General features: G+C 41.3%; 1 protein-coding gene across 4 annotated transcripts in view; it reads left to right on the forward strand.

The window, feature by feature from the left end:
• Positions 1–27,255, forward strand: part of TNNT3 (troponin T3, fast skeletal type) — a 52,992-nt gene that overhangs the window by 6,869 nt on the left and 18,868 nt on the right. The window contains exons 1-5 of one of the 4 annotated variants that reach the window (XM_063944716.1): positions 3,596–3,664; positions 4,477–4,497; positions 5,203–5,277; positions 6,929–6,949; positions 21,663–21,681. In XM_063944716.1, coding sequence (XP_063800786.1) covers positions 5,226–5,277; positions 6,929–6,949; positions 21,663–21,681 — 92 coding nt within the window. In that variant the 5' untranslated portion in view covers positions 3,596–3,664; positions 4,477–4,497; positions 5,203–5,225. Of the gene's footprint in view, positions 1–3,595; positions 3,665–4,476; positions 4,498–5,202; positions 5,278–6,928; positions 6,950–21,662; positions 21,682–27,255 lie in introns of those variants that run through there. The other 3 variants (XM_063944713.1, XM_063944714.1, XM_063944715.1) reach the window with 3 other exon arrangements.

Below are 27,255 nucleotides of genomic sequence, written 5' to 3' on the forward strand. Positions count from 1 at the left end.
GAGTATTAAACATTTAAGGGCTCATTTATCAAGCCTTGGAGAGTGATAAATTGCAGTGATAAAGTACCAGCCGATCAGCTTCTAACTGCCATGTTGCAGGCTTGAAAATGACAGTTAAGAGCTGATTGGTTGGTACTTTATCACCGTGCAATTTATCACTCTCCAAGGTTTGATAAATCTGGGCATTAACTTGCTACTTTACAATAAACAATTACTACTTCTGTGGAGAAGCTCTATGAGGAATTTAAGTGCACCTACATTATTATTTGCTAGAAAATACTGATATCTTGGAAGCATTCTCTTTAATTCCTCTTATGAAGCTAGAAATATACTCATTTACACAACTTCATCTGTTTTCATGTTGTTTTGCTGCAGATAGACCGATAGCAAATCAGCCTCTAAAACAGGGAATTCTTTATATAGCACATTGGACGCATGTTGTAAGGGGGGCAGTAATGTGCAGGTGATGTGTGCAATCCATAACTGCATAGCAGTGCATTCCTATGTAGCTATGCACACATGTGTGTTAAATATGCCCAATTTTACCCTGTACTTGTCCTATATTGTCGTCAACTGTAAGTTGCTGTTTTCCTGTTTGATTATTTGTTTATGTACTCTGTAATTGGGCACTGCGGAACCCTTGTGGCGCCATATAAATAAAGGATAATAATAATTATAATAATAATAATTTAAATGACTGAGGCTGACATTTTTGGAATTAGAAATGCTTGAATTATTAGAACAGGTTTAATAAACTATGATATTTGAGTAGTTAGATGGCCAGTTCCATTTGGTTTTGACTGCCACAAAATAATTTTTGGTTATCTATGAAAAGTTGTTAAAGTAAACTATGGGATATATTTATTAAATAAAGGATAGGTATGACTACTCCCCATTTAACAAGCCCCCTGGCCAGACGGGATCAAGACAGCCGGTATATCGAGTGCCACCCAGCCATATAGCTCAAAGAACTTCCCCATATAAAGCATAGGGAGGCTCATCTAAGAAGGTCCTGCTGCAATCCTCTTATTGCTCTTCCCATCTCAGGATGGGGATAGCAGGGGCTCGTTACTGGAAAAAATGCTTTATTAATTAAGTTTAAAAAAAAAAAAGCAATTTTTAATAATCTGAAAATGATAACTATGATATAGTAATATTATTATTATTATTATTATTATTATTATTAAGACTCATTATTATTTGTTATTATTATTATTATTATTATTATTACATTATTTTTTTTAATATTTGTCCAAAGTGGCATTTGAAATGTATATATTTACCATGAACAAGAGCAAACAATGGTCAGACAGACTCTAAAACGTCTGAACCACTCTACCATTAGTTTATAGCACAGGAATTTATAAAACGTATTCAAGCATCTCTACTGGGACTCGCAGTCTGTTACTTGTCGCTTTTGTCTTTGTTTACATGATGTTTTCATTTTCTTTTATCTCTACACACAAATACAGAAGAATACGAAGAAGGTAACTGGATCTCAATCTAATGTGCACATAGCTGATAATCAACACCTAATCCTGTAACAAACGCTAGGCCCGGATTGATGACCCGGGTTTCTCTAATGTTTACTAGCTCCTTCACTTTAAATAAAAATGAAATAAATTAACACAGAACACTGTTTAATAGAACATGTCTGCAGTGAAATTGTTAATTTCTCCAAACTCCATTTTTCCTATTAACGTATAACTGTTTTTACTTAGGCCTCTCACTGAAAAAACATAGATTTAGCCACATTTGTGAGTGTGCAGTGTCTTTTATCTCATCCATCATTCCCACTTATTCATTATAATGAAATCTATGGGTTAATTCTGGGACCTTACTCTCAAACCACATCCACAAACAATATTACAGTGTCATTCGGTTACAGCTAGAATTAAAATTAAATTGTATTAGAGCAGTAACTAGAAATGTTAACGCCTAGGACAACAGGGAAAACTGATGCTTCCTAGCCATGAACTATAACCAAATTACCCCAAAATATTGACTTCCACACAGACCCTTTCAGCTTTGCAGCCTGGGTGGTAGCTGCTGACTGTCCTTCAGTCCCAGTCACAACCATTATGAGTGGACAAATAAAAATAATCATTGTTATATAGTGGTCTTTCTCCAATAGGACTTAAGGCGCTTACCAGAAAGTATGACCATAATACAGTATAGAAACTATGGCCATAATAAAACCATATAATCAAAGGCTTCACTAAGGTGCATATTTTTTCACATGGAGGTAACCATTTTGTTAAAGCAATGAGACATATAACCAAAGGCTTCATTACGGTGCATATTTGTTTACACAGGGTGGAGGTAGCCATTTTGTTGAAGCATTGTGACATTGCTATCTACAGTATTATCTCCTTAAAAATCAGAGCCAGGAAGTTCCAGGAACCTAACCAGAACTTTGTGGGCCTCATAGCAACATATTGAAGGGGCCCCTGTCCCAATGCTTCTTGAGAGACACCTCTCTGCAGCAGTTGTTAATTGTATGACCAATAATAGTGCCCTAGTTCACTTAGTTAATTTTCTGAACCATAGCAGTGCCCTATTTACTATTAAGCCCCATAGTAGTGCCCTACTTTATTTTATGAACCATTGTATTTCCCTAGTTTATATAATGCTACGTGTAGGGCTGCCAGTACACATTATGCCACACTGTATCCCCAAATAACATTATGACATAATGTTCCCAGTTCATCTTATGCACATTACAGTGCCCCCTATTCATACTGTGCCACATTAGAGTGCTCTCCATTACAAATTATGCCATGTATCAGTGTCCCAGTTCACATTATGCCACACCATAGTGCCTCCATTTCAGATGTGCCACATTACAGTGCCCCCTTAACATTATAACATCCACTGCACGCTCCTCTTACTGAAAATGTAATGTCACACAATTCAGGCTGGGCGATGGCTCAGGCCCTATTTTTAAGCAGGCAAATCTGGGAAATTAGTATGCAACTTTATAACCTGAGTTCAGTCCCCCCTAAGCCTCTGAGTCTCATAGCAATGACACCCCTTGCACCCACTATAGTTCCTTCCATGACCAGAGCCATCACTACGACTGGTTATTAGTATTTTGATATGCCTCATTCTCGGAATGAAAATCTCTGCTTTGTGAGCGGAAAACAGGTTCACTTTAAAATATCCTTTCACTTCCCTAATGACAACATCAGAACAGCATTATGGGGTGAGTGGGACTGAGGATTTATACAGCATGATTATTTAAATCCAGTTGTATTTTCTTTAATATGATCACTGCCGCTTGGTTCCAATAATTTTAATTTTACATTAACTATCTGAGCCTGTTATATGTAGTTGTAATAGGTTCATGTCTACTGTGCATGTTGGTTGTTTTCTGTCTATATGTTGTCATGTGAACTCGTGTAAACCACTGATTTACGTACATTCAAAACACCTGTGGATGTACTGGAGGGAATACTGTTTTTTTTTTGTTAATTACTGTGAAGAGGGCTGTGATTACATGGTGATGGTTACATGTGTTCTTTCTGCCGTGCACTGCTGATGTCACCACTGCTATGTACTGTAGGTCTGTGTGACTGCTAACGTTTTGCTTTGTCTATTTTCTCACTTCTCCACCCTGCACTTGTCACATTATCAAAATATCTGGCAGAAGAAGCCCAAGAAGGTATGTTGTGGTCATTAGCTGGGGTTACCTTGGGCTGGGTGGTTGTGTGGGTAGAGGTTGTGTTTCTTCTGTACTGTTGTGTGTAGGAAGACTTTCATACACTGCAAAGTCCTCTGTATAGAGTTAGGAAAGTATTTTGTTAACCGAGAGGTCGATTATTATAAAATGAAGTTTACTTGGTAGGAATTCAATTCTGAGCAGTGTGCTGCAGAACAGTCCGACTAAGGCCCACGAAAACCAGTATCTTTGCTCATTTTTTCTCACACCCCAAAGAGGTAACTGGCCGGCTGAACATCATGGTTATGTTTGCTGGCACATTACTCAGAATAAAATTACTCCCACTGAGACAAATGCTTGTAAATGACATAATGGGTGACGCTTAGCTGTTGCATACACAGCAGAGACAGACATTATATCAGCCAATACTTTTGAATTCAGTAGGAATAAGCATAAAGAACCCTATTGATGTCCATAGTTCCTGGTGAATTGGTCAGCTGCATTCTCACTAGTTTTGGGTCACTCATCAAAATGTCTGCCTCCATTGTACCTAGGCAATGGGTACACTTATCAACACGTTTCACAGGAATGAGGTCCTATGTAGTGAGACTAAATACTGAACAACATGGACATTGTATAGACTCTCAATCAGTGATCTAGGTTAAAGTTCCTATGCACTCCATGGCTTAGCTCCCATGTGTCCCTATGCCACAAAGGCTTCCTTGCAGCAAAAAGAGGCTCGTCTAGCTTGTTTGGCTTGTTATCTCCTCCATTTTCTAATTGCTATTCCTCTCCTTAATGCTTTCCCTGCACAGTTGAAGAATCCCACGAGGAAGGTATGTGATCTGTTTATCACCCAACCTCCCCATAATCACATCACCAGGCAACCCATTATATTTTTATAACATGATCTGTCTGCATATTCAGTATTCACTTATATTCATTTGAATCCAGTCATGTTACCCAAGTGCTTGTGCCGATAATGCTTGCTCTGCACACTCGTACATAGGGGATGAGAAACTTATAGCATTTGACAGTTGAGATGTGCTTGCTGGTCTATATGTGGGTGATGCTGCATGGATGCTTTGGATCCAAGACCATGTGACAGACCTGACATTTGCACCGTGCAGCCAGAGCATACAAAAGCCAGTAAAGTTTACTATACCTGCCTAATATGCATTATCCTGTCATCATGAAAGAAAAAACAGTAATGTCGGATTGTAAACGAGCTGAGTAATATTTCCTGATTTCAGTGGCAAACACCTTACCAGCATTAGAAATTTTGTACATGATATTAGCACCAAATATTTTTATGAGTGCAGCCTGAAAATCTGCAGCTCAAATAATGCTCTTTCTAGTTGACAAAAATATTGATGGTCTGCATCATCTTATACTGCAAGTACGTATTATTGTGCCTTGGCTTTCATATTTCCTCTCTCCTTCCTGCCTTGCCTTTTAATGCATCCTTCGCCCCCCTACCCCATTCTGGCTGTTGCGTGACTGCTTGAACTATGCCACCTTGCCTATGCCACCTACTTCAGAAGAAGGAGAGCCTGAACAAGTAATGGAAGAGACAGTTCAAGAGGAGGAAGGTTATGAGGGGGCAGAGGAGGAAGGTAAGAATGTAACTGACCTTCCTCTGTTGTCGATAATCCACATAGGGCCTCCTAAAGTGCCGCCCCTTTCAGTTCATCCTTTCACGTGCTTAGGTAGTGCGCTGAAGATCCAGGATGTATAATAAATGTATTTATAGCATAAGGCAGTTTCTAACCTCTAACAGGAAACATACCTACCTATTAACTATGGCCCTGATTTAAAGTTAAAAATACATTTTGGACCAATTTTTGCACACGAGCAAATTGCGTCTATACACTTATATTTCTGTGTCTGAGCTTTAAGTTGCACGTCTTTTAAGATATCGTGTACAGTAGATAATGTCAAAATGTGAGTGACATCACCAACAACTTGGAAACTTGCATTGAGCCTATGGGACACAGAAATGTATGCATCTTAATGGTGTATCTTAAAGATATACATATAATTTAAAATTAGATGCAAGGGGCATGGCTAAGAAATTACAAGTGAACTAAACAGAACATCCTTGACCTGTCTCTCCTTGTTCAAGTGAGTACAATGTAAAGCTGGGTACACACCTAAAGATTTGTCTGTCCAATCTGTCTCGTGGTAACAAAAATCTGTTAATATATGGGAGCTAACCAAACACTAGCTCCCAAACACTAGAAAATTAACAAAAATGATTGTACACCAAAAAATTTGTTAAATAAACAGATTTAACCACTGTCTGTTTTCCAGCGTTTAGGAGCAAATGGTTGATTGTCATTTGCTCCCGTATATTACCAGATTTTTGTTCCCACCAGACAGATTGGACAGATAAATCTTTAGGTGTTTACCCAGATATGCTCAATTAAAATCTGAAATATGAGCATAAAGGTGGGTACACATGGTATGACGTGTACCCACTGAAGTGATGGACAATCTGAGGGCCAACATATCGGGCGTCCATGTTCACGGTGAGAACCGGTGCACGACCTACTGCTGTGCTACCAGCCCCCCCTCCCGCGCATAGCACTGCATGGGATCATCGGTGGCACCCCCTGATCTTTTGAATATGCAGAAAGATCAGGGAACGCGACGGATGACCCCATGGGAGCGGCCAGCGCGTGATATCGTGCATACACATGAAACGATTGGTTGTCCGATTGATCGGAAATGTCCCGGGAACACCAAGGGAATGTTAAACAAATCGTACCCACCATTCTGAGCTAAAAGACATGCAACGTGCTATGCCTCTGCTTGTTCGAATGCTGATTTTGCATGGCATCTGCATTTGTCACACTGGAACATTAGGAAAAATAGGTTCCCAGATATAAACAGTAATCTCCCTACAGGGAATTATAGGAAATATGTGTTATAGAAAGAGCCCATGGTAAGATGTGTCTCAGGCAAAGGCAGTAACTTAATTTTTGATCATGGTGAGTACAAATCTTATCGGATGGATGAGGGATAAACATTATTTTATTCAGTAGTCACTTTTTTAGAAATAGTTTGTAATTAGTGTTTGTAATCCACATTGGGAAAAACACAGCTTCTTACCCCCTGGTAACAGTGTGATGCAACCAGAAGTTCTGTGCATGGGGAGCCTGCTGTTCCGGAATAAACGGTTCATTTGGTGATGTCATCATAAACTCGATTTCTCACACAGAAGAGCAGCAGCAAAGTGAACTAACAATCTCTTTTCACTTACAGAACACGGTGAAGAATACGATGGTATTTAATTTGCACTTTTTTTCTCCTCATTTGTTTTGAAGTCTCTACCTTTCCCCAATGCTGTATATATCAAGCTGAGCCAACGTCACATAAAGCAGTAGTGGCCAACAGATCATTTATCAGGGGTCTCATGACCCTACCACAGAAACTGTACAATTGCAGGAAAACATCAGCTGACATGATGAGATCACAGCACCACCATAAACTATTAATGAGGCCCAAACAGAAGTTAACCTCTAGCTGGATAGTCAACAAATGACATATTATAATTCATTCATGGACTAACCTATTGTCACGGACCTAAAACTGTAAATCACTATGGTGCATGTGACAACTTTGAGGGTCACATAAGACTTCTGGGTTCCCTAATGCAATCTGGGACAGCAAACATAATTTCTTTATGTTGTGAAACTAGCATAAATCCGACACTTAAATTTGAATCTGAATTATATTGTTCCCACTGATACAACATATGATTGCATCACTGGCCATAAAGGTAACAGATAGATACAGCTGGATCATTTATTATAGTTACAGCAATTTTCTAAATATAATGAGAAATCAACGTGATTGGGAAACGATTTATGTCTGTTCCAGAGCAAATTATTGACCTATTGGCTCAGCCTGTTTTTCATTCTCTTTACTTATTTACTAAATACATTTTCCCCATTTCTCATCATACTTATGAATGGATTGTTGAAGAGATCTGAGATCATTGGCACGTTCTTTTTCTTCCTCCACCCTTCCCTCCTTTTCACCAGCAGTCTAATCTCTCTTCCATGGACCTGAAGCCTAATTTAGTAACTCCTCTTGACCTACAGCCTCTCTCTTTCTCTAGCTCCATCTTTGTCTCTTTCTCTGTCTCGACAACTTACAATATAAATTTCAGTCTTTCTTACTTACCTGAAATGACCTAGGCTGGGGAGAGGGTATAGCATTTTGTATATAAAAAAATCAAAAGTGATTAAAAGGGAGATTCCTTGTATTGATAACAATATGAGACATAGCTGCAAGCTACGAATAATATAGTGCTACAGAAGGTTGTTTCAGGTATCATCTGTAAATATATATCTTAGTCATTCACCAACTTAGTATGTTTATTGCAATTTGTAGTTCTCTCTAATGTACAGTACATTGCTTCTATGTACATAACTACTCAACATCCTCGTTTTTCCTTCTTCACTAGTGTTACATTCCCATTTCCTACAGCTTCATTTCTGTATCTACTTACAGCTACACTTTTCTATCTGCCTATAACTTCACTTTCCAATCTACCAATAGCTTCCCTTTTCTACCTGTCTACATAGTTTCACTTTCCCACTTGCCTACAGGTTTATCTTTCCCATCTACCTACAGTCGAACTTTCTATTTACCTACAGATTTACTTTTTGCTTTACTTAGCACTTTTCTATCTGCCTACCAACACCTTCACTTTCCTATCAAACAATGCTAGCTTTACCCAATACCTTCTCATTTGCCTACAGCCTCAGTTTTGTGTTTGTCAAAAACGTTGTTTCCCCATCTATATTCTACAATGTCAATATCCTAGTATATGCCTAAAGCAGTGGTACCCAAATGCGGTCCTCAAGGCACCCCAACAGTCCAGATTTTAAGGATATCTTTGCTTAGACACAGGGGATTTAATTATTACCTCAGTCAGTTTAATTACATACAAGCAGGGATATCCCTAAAACCTGGACTGTTGGGGTGCCTTGAGGACCACGTTTGGGACGCGGACGCTTTTCTATCGACCTACAGCTTTACTTTAACTTTTGACTGCATTTCAACTTTTCTTTCTATAAATCTACTATCACATTCACTTTCCCATTGACTTATCTTCCCTATCCCCCTGTACCTTCACTTTCTCTTTGCTGGTGTCCAACAACAACTCAACGTTTCTGTCTGCCTGCAGCTTCCATCTATCTACATCTTCAATTTACTATTTACCTATAGCGTAATTTTCTCATTTGCCTGCAGCTTCACCTGTCTTTTTGCCTAGTTTCACTTTCCCAGCTATGTGTAGTTATACTGTACTTTTCCATTTCATTATAGCTCATTTTCCCATTTACTTTCAACTTCACTTTCCTGTATATTTAATTTTCACTTTTCTATAAGTGTACAGCTTCACTATCCAATCGCTATTTGCAGCAATAAGTAATCAAGACATCCGTATTGACAGGGGCTCCAAAAGGATCCCGTCTCTGCCATGTGTGAGTAGTGAAGGGATCGCATTTGTAATCCCTTCATTACTTCTTTGGGTGCCACACTCAATACTGGGCATACACGTTCTGCTGACCACACATACGTGACTAGTGAGTGCCAGGAAGGGGTCCTAAGGATCCCTCTCCCACTACTATTTGCGTTTTCTAGCCCCAAGGCTACAATGGGATAACACCATCTTCAGATGGCGTTACCTACCAGGGCCATGCTCCAGAATGCAATGCATTCCAGAGGTTGGTAAGTGTGGCTATTAAGTAGCCTCCATAGAAACCTATGGGGATGGCTTTTGTGTGCGAAAATGGGAGACTGGTCCCAGGTTACATAAATTTGGGGTATAGTTATTAATTGCTGGTACCCCACAAAATAATTGATAAATAAGCCCCAAAGTCTTACTGTACTTATCAACTTTTCTAGCGATAATTTTTTTACCATCAATCTACAACTTAACTTTTTTCTCTGAAATTTCAGTTTGCACTTTCTCCTGTATGTACAACATCACTCTTCTGTCTGCCTAGAGCTGATCTTTCCCATATGCCTAAAGTATCATTGTTCTATCTTCCTACAGCTTCATTCCCAATTTACCTACAGCTGCACTTTACCCTTTGTCTGCAGATATATTTTCCCTTCTATAATTTTACTAACAACTTAATTTTCCCATTTACCTACAACTGCTCATCTACCTACTTTTAGCTTTGCTTTCTTATTTACCTACCACATCCTACCTGCTTACAACTTCATTTTCCCATCTACCCACAGCTTCACTTTTCTATCTAACTACAGCTTCACTTTTTTAACTACCTATACCAACAAGTTCTAACAGCGCTTTTCAATTTTCCCACAACTTCAATTTTCTTTGAATCTATTTATTCACCTTCCCATTTCCCTACAGTTTAACTCCCCCTTCTATTTGTCTAAAGCTTAACTTTACCATCTATCTGCCAAAAGCTTTATTATGCCATATTCCTAAAGCATCAATTTCTCATCTACCTAGTTTCACTTTAGCTTCTGCCTGTAAATTCACTTTCCTTTATACTGTATAAATCTACCAACAGCTTCACTTTTCCATTTACCTACAGCTTTATTTTCTATCTGCCTGTAGCTCCATTTTCCCATCTACACATAGCTACATTTTTCTTTTTGTCTACAGCTCTAATTTCCATCTCTCTACAGCTCATTTTTCTATTTACCGATGGCTTTACTTTCCCATTTTTCTACAGCTTCACATTTACATATGCCTTTGGCTTCACTTTCCCATCTGTCTACAACATAACTTTTCTCCTCACTTCAAACTTCAATTTACACTTTTCTGCCTGCTTCACTGTCCCATCAAGCTATAACTTCACCTTCTCATTCTCCCAAAGCATCGCTTTTCTTTATGCTATAGCTTCACTTTACCATTTGCCTAAAGTGCCACTTTTCTGTCTGCTTAAAGCATCAGTTTCCTATCTACCTACAGCATCACTTTTCTGTCTGCCTATAGCTTCACTTCCCATCTACCTACAGCATCACTTTTCTGTCTGCCTATAGCTTCACTCCCCATCTACCTACAGCATCACTTTTCTATATGCGTATAGGTTCACTTTCCAATCTACCTACAGCATCACTTTTCTGTCTGCCTACAGCTTCACTCCCCATCTACCTACAGCATCACTTTTCTATATGCCTATAGCTTCACTTCCCATCTATCTACAGCATCACTTTTCTGCCTGTCTACAGTTTCACTTTTCCATCTACCTACAGCATTATGTTCTGTTTATCTACAGCTTAACTTTCCCATCTACCTACAGCATCACTTTTCTGTCTGCCTACAGCTTCACTCCCCATCTACCTACAGCATCACTTTTCTGTCTGCCTATAGCTTCACTTCCCATCTACCTACAGCATCACTTTTCTGTCTGCCTATAGTGTCACTTTCCCATCTACCTACAGTATCGCTTTTCTCTCTGGCTACAGCTTCACTTTCCCATCTACCTACAGCATAACTTTTCTGTCTGCCTATAGCTTCATTTCCCATCTACCTACAGCATCACTTTTCTGTCTGCCTATAGTGTCACTTTCCCATCTACCTACAGTATCGCTTTTCTCTCTGGCTACAGCTTCACTTTCCCATCTACCTACAGTATCGCTATTATGTCTATAGTTTCACTTCCCAGCTACCTACAGCATCACTTTTCTGTCTGCCTATAGGTTCACTTTCCAATCTGCCTACAGCTTACTTTCCTATCTACATTTTCACTTTCCTATCTACCTACAGCATCACTTTTCTGCCTGCCTACTACTTCACTTTCCCATCTACCTACAGTATCGCTTTTCTGTCTGCCTATAGCTTCACTTTCCAATCTACTTAAAGCATCATTTTATTTTATTTTATCTGCCAACAGCTTTGCTTTTCTGCCTGTCTACAGTTTCACTTTCCCATCTACCTACAGTATCGCTATTATGTCTACCTAGAGCTTCACTTTCCAATCTACCTACAGAATCACTTTCTGTCTGCCTACAGCTTCACTGTCTCATCTGCCTACAGTTTCATTTTTCCATCTACCTACAGCATTATTTCTGTTTATCTACAGCTTCACTTTCCCATCTACCTACAGCATCACTTTTCTGTCTGCCTATTGCTTCACTTTCCCATCTACCTACATCATTGCTTTTTCCATCTACCTACAGCATTGCTTTTCTGTCTGCCTACAGCTTCACTTTTCCATCTACCTACAGCATTATTTCTGTTTATCTACAGCTTCACTTCCCATCTACCTACAGTATCGCTTTTCTATCTGCCTATAGCTTCACTTTCCAATCTACTTAGAGCATTGTTTTTTTAATCTGCCAACAGCTTTGTTTTTCTACCTGTCTACAATTTCACTTTCCCATCTAACTACATCATCACTTTTCTGTCTGCCTACAGCTACACTTTCCCATCTAATTACAGCTTCACTTACCCATCTACTTACAGCATCACTTTTTCTGTCTGGCTAAAGTGTCACTTTCCCATCTACTTACAGTATCACTATTCTGTCTGCCTACAGCTTCACTTTCCCATCTACCTACAGCATCACTTTTTCTGTCTGGCTAAAGTGTCACTTTCCCATCTATCTACAGCATTACTTTTCTGTCTGCCTACAGCTTCACTTACCCATCTACCTACAGCATCACTTTTTCTGTCTGGCTAAAGTGTCACTTTCCCATCTATCTACAGCATCACTTTTCTGTCTGCCTACAACTTCACTTTCGCATCTACCTACAGCATCACTTTTCTACCTGCCTACAGCTTCATGCTCCCCTCTACCTACAGCATCAGTTTTCTGTTTATCTACAGCTTGACTTTCCCATCTACCTACGGTATCGCTTTTCTGTCTACCTACTGTATATCATCACTTTCCCATTTACCTACAACATCACTTTTTGTCTGCCTACGGCTTCACTTTTCCATCTACCTACAGCTTAACTTTTCTGTCTGCCTACAGCTTCAATATCCCATATACCTAGAGCCAGTGGCGCAGAAAGGGGGGGTACTCTTTACAAAGGCCCGAGCCCTGCCCCATTGCCGCAGCTGCACGTCAGGTGGGGAGAAAGGACTGGCTGCTGCTACATCAGCCTCTCTCCCAGTGTGCACACGCTGGGGAGAGAGGCAGCTGTAGCGGTGGCAGTCCTCACTCTCTGCAGGATGAAAGGAAGGAGAGCGATCGTGCCCATTCTATCATACTCCCGCCCACTACACTACCCACGGCCGGCTGCTGCATGCTTCCCACCAGTTCCGAAACCGGCGCCTGCCCCTCTGCGGCACGTGCCCTCCCGCTTCGTGCACCTAACTATATATGTTTTTCTGTTTAAAACTGACCTGTCTGGCCACACCTCCACCCTCATTGGTCACGCACCCTCTCATTACCGGGGCCCGGCAAAGCTGTCGGTGCCCCTACCTACAGCATCAATTTTCTGTCTGCCTATAGCTTCCTTTTCCAACTTACCTACAGCTTCATTTTCCCATCTTTCTACAGCATCACTTTTCTGTTTATCTACAGCTTCACTTTCCCATCTAACTACAGCATCATTTTTTTGTCTGCCCACAGCTTCACTTTTCAACTTGCCTACAGCTTCATGTTCACATCTAACTCTACAGCATCACTTTTCTGTTTGCCTACAGCTTCACGTTCCCATCTACCTAAAGCATCACTTTTCTCTTTATCTACAGCTTCACTTTCCCATCTACCTACAGCATCACTTTTTTGTCTGCCTATAGCTTCATTTTCCCATCTTTCTACAGCATCACTTTTCTGTCTGCCTACAGCTTCACTTTCCCATCTACCTACAGCCAGGGCTGGATCTAGACTTTGTGGCGCCCCTGGCGAAAAAATAGGAGCGTGGCTTCACGGAGAAGGGGCGTGGTCAGTTATGCCCACTGTAGAGTTGTGCCCGAAAGTAGAGTTGTGCCCCCTAGTTGCGCTGTGCCCCCAGTACTGTGCCCCCTGTAGAGTTGTGCCCCCTAGTTGTGCCATGCCCCCAGTACTGTGCCCCCTGTAGAGTTGTGCCCCCTAGTTGCGCAGCTTTAAAAAAAATTATACTAATTAATACTTACAATCCCCGCTCCTGCTTCCCGACCGCTGCTGCCCTCCATCTCCGGCCGCCGGTGCCGCTCCTCTGGTCTATGGGAGAGATGTCATGACGTCTCTCTCATAGCACCGCTTAGACACTAGAGGTAAGTTATGACCCCTAGTGTCTATGTGCCGCTCCCACAATGCAGTGCGGTGCGCACCCGCACAGCACCACATCTACCAAGCACCGGGGTGCACCAGTAGCGGATCTTGCCACGGCAGCGGCGCCCTCCGGAAGGCGGCGCCCCAGGCAAAAATCCTGCGTGCCCGTAGCAAGATCTGCTACTGCCTACAGCATCACTTTTCTGTCTGCCTACAGCTTCACGTTCCCATCTACCAACAGCATCACTTTTCTGTCTGCCTACAGCTTCACGTTCCCATCTTCCTACAGCATCACTTTTCTGTTTATCTACAGCTTCACTTTCCCATCTACCTACAGCATCACTTTATTTGTCTGCCTATAGCTTCACTTTTTCATCTAGCTACAACATTATTTTTCTATCTGCCTACAGCTTCACATTTCTGTCTGTCTACAGCTTTACTTTCCCATACACCTACAGCATCACTTTTCTGTCTTCCTATAGGTTCACTTTCCAATCTGCCTACAGCTTTACTTTCCTGTCTACAGTTTCACCTTACCAGCTAACTACAGCATCACTTTTCTGCCTGCCTATAGCATCACTTTTCTGCCTGCCTATAGCATCACTTTTCTCTCTATAGCTTTTCTTTTCCATCTGCCTACATCGCTTTTTTTTTGTCTGCCTATAGCTTTACTTTCCCAGCTACCTACAGCATATTTTTTCTGTCTAACTACAGCTTCACTTTCCTGCCTACCTACAGCATCACTTTCTGCTGCCTTCAACATATTTTTCCTAACTGCCTACAGCATGATTTTACTATCTGCCTACAGCTTTATTTTTCTGTCTGTGTACAGCTTCACTTTCCCATCTAAATACAGCATCACTTTTCTGTCTGCCTACAACTTCATTTTCCCATCTACCTACAGTATCGCTTTTCTGTCTGCCTACAACTTCACTTTCCCATGACCTACAACATCACTTTTTGTTTGCCTATAGGTTTACTTTCTGATCTGCCCAAAGTTTTACTTTCCTGCCTACAGCTTCACTTTTCCATCTACCTACAGCATCACTTTCTGTCTGCCTACTGCTTCACTATCCAATCTGCCTACAGCATCACTTTTTTGTGTACCTACAGCTTCACTTTCCCATTTACCTACAGCATTCTGTCTCTTTGAACTAATTAGAATACTATATATCTCCTACTTTCCCTATCACTAGTCTGTAACTTTACTGTCATCTAACTTTCTAGAACTTCAACTGTCATCTGCACTACCTTATTGTTATAACTATTGCAATTAGAACTTACACTATTTGCCTATAGCTTCAAAGTCCATTGCATCTATATAGGACTAAGGGGGTCATTCCGAGTTGATCGTAGCTGTGCTAAATTTAGCACAGCTACGATCATTCACACTGACATGCGGGGGGACGCCCAGCACAGGGCTAGTCCGCCCTGCATGTCAGTGCCGGCCCCCCCGCAGAAGTGCAAAGGCATCGCACAGCGGCGATACCTTTGCACTTCAAGAGTAGCTCCCGGCCAGCGCAGCTTTAGCGTGCTGGCTCGGAGCTACTCATCGCTCCTTGGCCTGCAGCGGCTGCGTGTGACATCACGCAGCCGCTGCGGCCTGTCCCCCGTTGGGTCCGGCCACGCCTGCGTTGGCCGGACCGCTCCCACGAAACGGTGGCCAAACGCCGCCGTTTTGCCCCCTCCCGCCAAGTGACTGATTGACAGGCAGAGGCGATCGCAGCCCTGCTACGGCCTTCGGCCGTCTGGCATGCGCTGGCGCACTATGGTGCCGGCGCATGCGCAGTAGAGACCCGTTCGCTCGGTTGCGACAAACAGCAGCGAGCAAACAGGTCAGAATGACCCCCTAACTTCCTTTCTTAACTGCACTGCCACTGTCTATCTCATGCTTGCTAATAGTTCTGATTTGCAACAGAGTCTTGTGTTCAATCATCCAAAACGGATGTGATCTTTCCTCAAAATTACTGTGGCTTAGGAGTTTCTGGGCAAAGAGAGGCTGATTCTGAGATGGGAATACTGCAGGTGTGGCAAATATAAATTGTGCTGAGAGATTTTTATTTGACAGTGGTGTCAAAACACAAATCTAAATTGCAATGTAAAAACAAAGCTGTTAGGCATTTGTGGGCTACATGTAAAAGCCTCTAGTATTTACCCTGCCCCCCCCCCCCCATAAAAAAGTACTGTATTTGCACCAATTACATCGTAGAAAAATTTGTTCTACATACAAAGTTACTTTTTTTTTTCCCATGGCTCCTAACTCATAATCAGTCCCAGATCAGCTTCTTGCCTGCTTTAGCCCTATTTTAAGTTTGCCAGTGTTGGCAGTTATTCTTTCTGTACCTTCAGCTTCGTAAGTATATCATCATATGCTCATAGCTTCAATGTCCATTTTCTAGAACTGACTTCCTTCTCACCTGCCTGTACTGTAGCTTCACTGTTCATTTTCTCTATCCATAGCCTCCCAACTGTACTACTATCAATCTCATCTTTTTAGAACCTTGATTATCTGCATATAACCCCAGTACAGGTTGAGTATCCCATATCCAAATATTCCGAAATACGGAATATTCCGAAATACGGAATTTTTTGAGTGAGAGTGAGATAGTGAAACCTTTGTTTTCTGATGGCTCAATGTACACAAACTGTGTTTAATACACAAAGTTATTACAAATATTGTATTAAATGACCTTCAGGCTATGTGTATAAGGTGTATATGAAACATAAATAAATTGTGTGAATGTACAGACACTTTGTTCATTAAACAAAGTTGTTAAAAAATATTGGCTAAAATGACCTTCAGGCTGTGTGTATAAGGTGTATATGAAACATAAATGCATTCTGTGCTTAGACTTAGGTCCCATCTCCATGATATCTCATTATGGTATGCAATTATTCCAAAATACGGAAAAATCCGATATCCAAAATACTTCTGGTCCCAAGCATTTTGGATAAGGGATACTCAACCTGTATTAATTTAATCTATCAAGATATAGCATGCCCTATCCTCTGCATTACTACTGTCAATCATATATTTCTGGAACTTAAATAACCTCTCATCTGCCTATACCTTTAGTGTGCCTATCATCTATATATAACTTGCTTTGCTTTCCATCTCATCTGCCTATATAGCTTTACCAGCCACCTTGTTTTCTAGAACATATTTGCATGTGCTTACTGTATCTCTCGAATGTAGATCAAATTAATCTAGAACTCTCTATACTACTTTTGTCCATTTTATCTTTCTAAAATGTACTTGCATCTGCTTCTAATAGATGTAACTTACCTTTTAATTTGCCGTACTTCTGTCTATCTCATCTTTCTAGAACTTACCTCATCCTGTCCTGATGCTTTACTTTCTATCTCATCTTTCTAGAAAACAACTAATAATGTGCTTGTAGCTTCACTATACTTATTTATTATCTCTTGCCTTCATATGTACCCTAGCTATAGCTCTAATGTACATATTATTTTCCTGTAACATGTTCCTATCACACATACTGTATAGATTCTGTTTTTTCTCATTAACTATAGCTTCACAATCCATCTTCTCTATCTAGAACTTACATGAGCTGTCATCCATACCTCCCAACTGTCCCGATTTCGGCGGGACAGTCCCGTTTTTCACGGTCTGCCCGCTGTCCCACCCGTGGGTCGCAGTGTCCCGCGGGTGGGGGGGCAGTTGGAAGATCCCCCCCTGTCACTCGCTGCTCTGAGCAGAGCAGCGGTGAATAGATGCTGTGCGCAGAGAGCGTGCTATTCACGGCAGAGAGGGACAGGGGGCATGACCAGCAGCTCTCACAACGCTGTTCATGCCCCCATAATGACGAAAACGGGGGCGTGGCTTGCAATTGTGACACTTGTCGTGAGGCCACGCCCTTTCTGTTAGGTCACGTCCCCTAAAATCGTGCGCGCACCTTCGGCGCGCGGAAGTGTCCCTCCTCGGATAAGACAAAAGCAGGGAGGTATGGTCATCTACACTACTGACCAGCACATCTTTCTACACTTACTAACATCATCTGACTATAGCTCCAGTGTCCAGCTAATCTATCTAGAACTGACCTGCCCTTTCATCTGCACTCCTAGAGGTATATTTACTAAAGTGCAGGTTTCAGAAGTGAAGGTGTTGCCCATAGCAACCAATAAGATTCTAGCTATTATCTTCTAGAATGTACTAGATAAAGCTATATAGCAACCAATCAAACGTATCATTTATCTAGCACCTTCTAGAAGATAAAAGCTAGAATCTGATTGGTTGCTATGAGCAACATCTCCACTTCTATGTAATTGCCCTCTCAACTGTACTACTACTACTGCCCATGTAATAATTCTAGGATTTCTGAATCATTTACCTATCTCACCTTAGTAGAAATTACTTCCCTATGTTCACTGTCTGTCTCTTCTTTCTAGAACAGTCCTCCCTTGTCTACTGCTGTCCATTTCATCATTTCAGGACTCACCCAATTATCTGCCTTTTGTTCCAGCATTTAATTCAACTAGAATTGACTTCCCTCTTGTCTTCCTATACAGCTTCACTGTCCATCTCTTCTATCTATAACCTACTTGCAATCTTATCAGCAGTACTACTCCCATCTCATCTTACTAAAAGTTACTTGGGCTTGATTCTCACATGTTTTGCTGGTCACATGTCTGCGACTTTATGCAAATACCACTACAGAGGAATTCCCTGGTTTGCATCTGTGCATCCGTACGTGCAAGGACTGAGACCCCTAATGTCAGAGTCTGTAAGCATGGAAATACCTCTTGGTGTGTCTGTAGCCACAACCATTGGTCGCGCCATGGAAACGTACCCTATGGTACTGTAGATGCAGATTATACATTTGAGTATGTGAGTGATTAAGTTTCTGTATAAGCAAACACTTCAGCGACACACTCACAATACTCCCATAACACACCCATCAGAGGGACCATATCCTTATGTCTGAACAGCCACTACCAAATTAGGAATGTCCAATACATTTCCAATCTACTTCTCCATGCGTGTGTCTGAAATCGCGACTGCAACTCTGTATGAACCCAATCGGAAAGCATGCGCAACAAAAACATACAACTACATCCAACATAGCCTGCGACTCATCAGGCCCACTTGTCTTCTCAGCTGCACTAATATTATCCATAGCATCCTTCTAGAACATAACTAATTGACTGCATAAAGCTTAATTGTCCATCTTAATATAGTTCTCCTCTTCCTTGCATTACTACTGTACATCTGGTTTGTAGAAAACGGACTACTTTATCATTTGCTTATAGTTCCAACATCTGTGTCACCTTTCTAGAACTAACATTCTCATCTACCTATATTTTAAATTTCCCTGTAATTCTGTATATAACTTATTGCTCTTCCCATCAGCACTGCCACTGTTTATCTCATCAAATGACTCCTAACGTTATCTGCCATTGTTCCTCTAACTAACTGATATGTGAACTATCCGTCTCTTCACTGGGAACTTCATTCCTCTCTTATCTGCCTGTATTTTCTTTGTCCCTATCATATAAATAGAAATTTATTTCTTACATGTATCTAGTACTTATCATCTCATCTGACTATATCCCCTCAGTCCTATTGATGTGTATAGAACCTACATCCCTGTCTATGTGCTTATATAGTTTAATTTTCCAACTCATTTACCTAGAACTTGCCCTCTCACTGACCTAGATCTCCGCTGTCCAAATAATTATTTGTATAGAACTTACTTCCCAATTTATCTGTTCTGTAAAACTGGAGACTAGTAAAAATGCTGTCATCATTATGATGATGTGCACAAGATGGATGTAACGTGCATAGTACACACTAGTGTTAAGTCATAATTCTATCACACTCACCATGTCCTGTTCATCACCCAGCCACACATGTGTAGTGTATGTAGTAAGCACATCTACTAACCTGGCACTGCAGGATACAATTATCACCTATCATCTATAAATGTCATCAACATACAGTCTGACTGTCCAGATCTCCTACCTAGAGCTTCACTGACCAGATCAACTACCTAGAGCTTCACTGACCAGATCAACTACCTAGAGCAGAGGTGGGGAACCTTTTTTCTACCAAGGGTCATTTACCAGTGCAGTGCCAGATACACAAATGCCGCCACAGTGCTAGATACACAAATGCCCCCACAGTGCCAGATATACAAATGCCCCCACAATGCCAGATTACACAAATGCCCCCACAGTGCCAAATACACAAATGCCCCCACAGCACCAGATACACAAATGCACCCCCACCCCACTGTGCTGCTCACCGCTGCTGCTCCATCCGGCTGCTGCTCCATCCGGCGGCAGCAGCATGTCTCAGCTGTCAGGGGGTCAGGGCAGGGAGGAGAGCACGGCTATGTCGGGTGGCGGCAGCATGTAGGATCTCAAACCAGCCGCCGGTTCATGAGCCAATCAGAGCTTGTGGACCAGCAGCAGTGGCTCCTGATTGGCTGCTGGTCTGTGAGCTCTGATTGGCTCACGAACCGGCGGCTGGTTTGAGATCCTACCCATCGCTGTCGCCGGACACATAGCTGCGCGCTCCTCCCTGCCCTGACAGATGAGACACGTCACCGCCGGAGTGAGCGGCGGCATGTCTCGCTGACACACAATCGGGTGGGCATGAACAAATGGCTTTGCATGCCTTATACGGCCCGTGGGCCGGAGGTTCCCCACCCCTGACCTAGAGCTTCACTGACCAGATCTCCTACCTTGAGATTCACTGACCAGATCTCCTACCTAGATTTTCACTGACCAGATCTCTTACCTAGAGCTTCACTGACCAGATCTCCTACCTAGAGCTTCACTGACCAGATCTCCTACATAGAGCCTCACTGACCAGATCTCCTACCTAGCGTTTCACTGACCAAATCTCTTACCTAGAGCTTCACTGGCCATATCTCCTACCTAGCGCTTCACTGACCAGATCTCCTACCTAGTGCTTCACTGAACAGATCTCCTACATAGAGCTTAACTGACTAGATCTCCGACCTAGAGCTTCACTGACCAGATCAACTACCTAGAAATTTCATGAATGTCAACCAATGCTTTACTCTCCTTCATAATGTCTTTTACCACCCCACTTTCTCCTCACCTTTACAATTTGCACTTTATCTCCCTCTGTCACATTCCATTTTGTCTCTAGAGCAAGGAATTACTTTTTTTTTCTATTAACGAATCATTTGATTGTCTGTGGGTTGATTTTTCCCTCTAACTTTTTGCACTCTTAACTGGTGGTTTGAGATCTTGTTTGTCTAAGAAGTGAAGCCTCTTGGGGGTGTTCCTGGAACTGATTATTGACATAACAATGCAGACATCAATAATTGGAATATATCCTATATCACGATATATATATATATATATATATATATATATATATATATATATATAAAAACTGAATATGGATCGCACACACCTCCACATCAATATGTATATATATATATATATATATATATATATGTGTACTGTATCAAAGGAAAAAATGTACAAGAAGTAATGAAAACGTCATATACTTATAACAGAAAAAAAATCTGCTGTAGCACTGAGATACAGTTATAGTACATGTAAGAATGTCATCCTAAATTGTAGGGGGTTCTGATACGTATATGTGTCATCTACAGTATAGTGCTATCTCCAATCTCATTGTTCTTCTGTTATGCATTTCTTCCTGTACTTACCGCTCTGAACCTAATTCCCAGTTTTAGAAATGTAACCATTTTTCGTTTAAATTCACAATTCTCTTTTCTCTTCTCTTCTCTTCTCTTCTCTTCTCTTCTCTTCTCTCTCTCTTCAATTTATAAATAAAGAGGAGAAGCCTAAACCCAAGTAAGTGAAACTTATGTGTACACAGTGACAGCCAAAGCTTGCACTCTACTCCCTACGCTACTCATGCCTGATATTAGTACACAATGCCACGATTATCTCTGGCTTCCATTTTACAGTTCCCTATGTCTATTGAATCCGCACAGTGATGCCTATGCGTTATGTCACACTCTACAACCTGACTTCTGTAGTTTAAGGGGTACATTTACTAAGCAGTGATAAGAGTGGAGAAGTGAGCCAGTGGAGAAATGTCCCCATCAACCAATCAGCATCTCTGTATCATTTTATAGTATGCAAATTATAGATGTTACTTCAGCGCTGATTGGTTGCCATGGGCAACTTCTCCACTGGCTCACTTATCCGCTTTTATCACTGCTTAGTAAATGTACCCTTAAATCTCTGTTTACATTGGGGCCTATGAATAGAAATTAATATTTGTTGTGTTAAAAATTATGTATATTTTCTTTTAATTGGTTTTATGTAAAATAATGCATATACACATACATACAAAATACTGTATATATTATGTAGCATAGTTAATTGACTTTTAGTAGCTGCATTCTGTGCCAGGCCTACAGTATTTGGGCTGGTTAACAGGAGAAGATTGAGGATTAGTCCTAGGCTCTTACTACATGCTTAATGCCCACTGGCAAAAATCACACCTCTTTACAGCCACAGAGCAAACACAATTCACTGTACTGTAGCTTGCAGTTACTAACTTACATTCACGACACACTGCTCCTGTGGTCACTATCTACATTCACGACACACTGCTTCTGTAGTCACTATCTACATTCACGACACACTGTTCCTGTAGTCACTATCTACATTCACAACACACTGCTCCTGTAGTCACTATCTACATCAACAACACACTGCTCTTGTAGTCACTATCTACATTCACAACACAGTGTTCCTGTAGTCACTATCTACATTCAAAACACACTTCTCCTGTAGTCACTATCTACATTCACAACATACTGCTCCTGTAGTCACTATCTACATTCACGACACACTGCTCCTGTAGTCACTATTTACATTCACGACACACTGCTTCTGTAGTCACTATCTACATTCACGACACACTGCTCCTGTAGTCACTATCTACATTAACAACACAGTGTTCCTGTAGTCACTATCTACATTAACAACAGTGTTCCTGTAGTCACTATCTATATTCACGACACACTGCTCCTGTAGTCACTATCTACATTCACGACACACTGCTCCTGTAGTCACTATCTACATTCACGACACACTGCTTCTGTAGTCACTATCTACATTCACGACACACTGCTCCTGTAGACACTATCTACATTCACGACACACTGCTTCTATAGTCACTATCTACATTCACGACACACTGCTCCTGTAGTCACTATCTACATTCACGACACACTGCTCCTGTAGTCACTATGTACATTCACGACACACTGTTCCTGTAGTCACTATCTACATTCACAACACACTGCTCCTGTAGTCACTATCTACATTCACAACACACTGCTCCTGTAGTCACTATCTACATCAACAACACACTGCTCTTGTAGTCACTATCTACATTAACAACACAGTGTTCCTGTAGTCACTATCTACATTAACAACACAGTGTTCCTGTAGTCACTATCTACATTCACGACACACTGCTCCTGTAGTCACTATCTACATTCACAACACACTGCTCCTGTAGTCACTATCTACATCAACAACACACTGCTCTTGTAGTCACTATCTACATTCACAACACAGTGTTCCTGTAGTCACTATCTACATTCAAAACACACTTCTCCTGTAGTCACTATCTACATTCACAACATACTGCTCCTGTAGTCACTATCTACATTCACGACACACTGCTCCTGTAGTCACTATTTACATTCACGACACACTGCTTCTGTAGTCACTATCTACATTCACGACACACTGCTCCTGTAGTCACTATCTACATTAACAACACAGTGTTCCTGTAGTCACTATCTACATTAACAACAGTGTTCCTGTAGTCACTATCTACATTCACGACACACTGCTCCTGTAGTCACTATCTACATTCACGACACACTGCTCCTGTAGTCACTATCTACATTCACGACACACTGCTTCTGTAGTCACTATCTACATTCACGACACACTGCTCCTGTAGACACTATCTACATTCACGACACACTGCTTCTATAGTCACTATCTACATTCACGACACACTGCTCCTGTAGTCACTATCTACATTCACGACACACTGCTCCTGTAGTCACTATGTACATTCACGACACACTGTTCCTGTAGTCACTATCTACATTCACAACACACTGCTCCTGTAGTCACTATCTACATTCACAACACACTGCTCCTGTAGTCACTATCTACATCAACAACACACTGCTCTTGTAGTCACTATCTACATTAACAACACAGTGTTCCTGTAGTCACTATCTACATTAACAACACAGTGTTCCTGTAGTCACTATCTACATTCACGACACACTGCTCCTGTAGTCACTATCTACATTCACGACACACTGCTCCTGTAGTCACTATCTACATTCACAACACACTGCTCCTGTAGTCACTATCTACATTCACAACACACTGCTCCTGTAGTCACTATCTACATCAACAACACACTGCTCTTGTAGTCACTATCTACATTAACAACACAGTGTTCCTGTAGTCACTATCTACATTAACAACACAGTGTTCCTGTAGTCACTATCTACATTCACGACACACTGCTCCTGTAGTCACTATCTACATTCACGACACACTGCTCCTGTAGTCACTATCTACATTCACAACACACTGCTCCTGTAGTCACTATCTGCATTCACAACACACTGCTCCTGTAGTCACTATCTACATCAACAACACACTGCTCTTGTAGTCACTATCTACATTAACAACACAGTGTTCCTGTAGTCACTATCTACATTCAGAACACTCTGATCCTGTAGTCACTATCTACATTCACAAACAGTGTTCCTGTAGTCACTATCTACATTCACAACACACTGCTCCTGTAGTCACTATCTACATTCACAACATACTGCTCCTGTAGTCACTATCTACATTCACGACACACTGCTCCTGTAGTCACTATTTACATTCACGACACACTGCTTCTGTAGTCACTATCTACATTCACGACACACTGCTCCTGTAGTCACTATCTACATTAACAACACAGTGTTCCTGTATTCACTATCTACATTAACAACAGTGTTCCTGTAGTCACTATCTACATTCACGACACACTGCTCCTGTAGTCACTATCTACATTCACGACACACTGCTCCTGTAGTCACTATCTACATTTACGACACACTGCTTCTGTAGTCACTATCTACATTCACGACACACTGCTCCTGTAGTCACTATCTACATTAACAACACAGTGTTCCTGTATTCACTATCTACATTAACAACAGTGTTCCTGTAGTCACTATCTACATTCACGACACACTGCTCCTGTAGTCACTATCTACATTCACGACACACTGCTCCTGTAGTCACTATCTACATTCACGACACACTGCTTCTGTAGTCACTATCTACATTCACGACACACTGCTCCTGTAGTCACTATCTACATTCACGACACACTGCTTCTGTAGTCACTATCTACATTCACGACACACTGCTCCTGTAGTCACTATCTACATTCACGACACACTGCTTCTGTAGTCACTATCTACATTCACGACACACTGTTCCTGTAGTCACTATCTACATTCACAACACACTGCTCCTGTAGTCACTATCTACATCAACAACACACTGCTCTTGTAGTCACTATCTACATTAACAACACAGTGTTCCTGTTGTCACTATCTACATTAACAACACAGTGTTCCTGTAGTCACTATCTACATTCACAACGCTCTGCTCCTGTAGTCACTATCTACGTCAACTACACACTGCTCTTGTAGTCACTATCTACATTAACAACACAGTGTTCCTGTAGTCACTATCTACATTAACAACACAGTGTTCCTGTAGTCACTATCTACATTCACGACACACTGCTCCTGTAGTCACTATCTACATTCACGACACACTGCTCCTGTACTCACTATCTACATTAACAACACACTGCTCCTGTAGTCACTATCTACATTCACAACACGCTGCTCCTGTAGTCACTATCTACATCAACAACACACTGCTCTTGTAGTCACTATCTACATTAACAACACAGTGTTCCTGTAATCACTATCTACATTAACAACACAGTGTTCCTGTAGTCACTATCTACATGCAGAACACTCTGATCCTGTAGTCACTATCTACATTCACAACACAGTTTTCCTGTAGTCACTATCTACATTCACAACACACTGCTCCTGTAGTCACTATCTACATTCACAACATAATGCTCCTGTAGTCACTGTCTACATTAACAACACAGTGTTCCTGTAGTCACTATCTACATTAACAACACAGTGTTCCTGTAGTCACTATCTACATACACGACACACTGCTCCTGTAGTCACTATCTACATTCACGACACACTGCTCCTGTAGTCACTATCTACATTCACGACACACTGCTTCTGTAGTCACTATCTACATTCACGACACACTGCTCCTGTACTCACTATCTACATTAACAACACACTGCTCCTGTAGTCACTATCTACATTCACAACACACTGCTCCTGTAGTCACTATCTACATCAACAACACACTGCTCTTGTAGTCACTATCTACATCAACAACACACTACTCCTGTAGTCACTATCTACATCAACAACACACTACTCCTGTAGTCACTATCTACATTCACAATGCTCTGCTCCTGTAGTCACTATCTACATCAACAATACACTGCTCCTGTAGTCACTATCTACATCAACCACACACTGCTCCTGTAGTCACTATCTACATTCACAACGTTCTGCTCCTGTAGTCACTATCTACATTCACAACACACTGCTCCTGTAGTCACTATCTACATTCACAACATACTGCTCCTGTAGTCACTATCTACATTCACAACGCTCTGCTCCTGTAGTCACTATCTACATAAACAACACGCTGCTCCTGTAGTCACTATCTACATTCACGACACACTGCTCCTGTACTCACTATCTACATTAACAACACACTGCTCCCGTAGTCACTATCTACATTCACAACACACTGCTCCTGTAGTCACTATCTACATCAACAACACACTGCTCTTGTAGTCACTATCTACATCAACCACACACTGCTCTTGTAGTCACTATCTACATTAACAACACAGTGTTCCTGTAATCACTATCTACATTAACAACACAGTGTTCCTGTAGTCACTATCTACATGCAGAACACTCTGATCCTGTAGTCACTATCTACATTCACAACACAGTGTTCCTGTAGTCACTATCTACATTCACTGCTCCTGTAGTCACTATCTACATTCACAATATAATGCTCCTGTAGTCACTATCTACATTAACAACACAGTGTTCCTGTAGTCACTATCTACATTAACAACACAGTGTTCCTGTAGTCACTATCTACATACACGACACACTGCTCCTGTAGTCACTATCTACATCAACAACACACTGCTCCTGTAGTCACTATCTACATTAA

This window comes from Pseudophryne corroboree, chromosome 11 (genome assembly GCF_028390025.1).
Source record: "Pseudophryne corroboree isolate aPseCor3 chromosome 11, aPseCor3.hap2, whole genome shotgun sequence".
In the NCBI taxonomy this organism is placed as follows: domain Eukaryota; kingdom Metazoa; phylum Chordata; class Amphibia; order Anura; family Myobatrachidae; genus Pseudophryne; species Pseudophryne corroboree.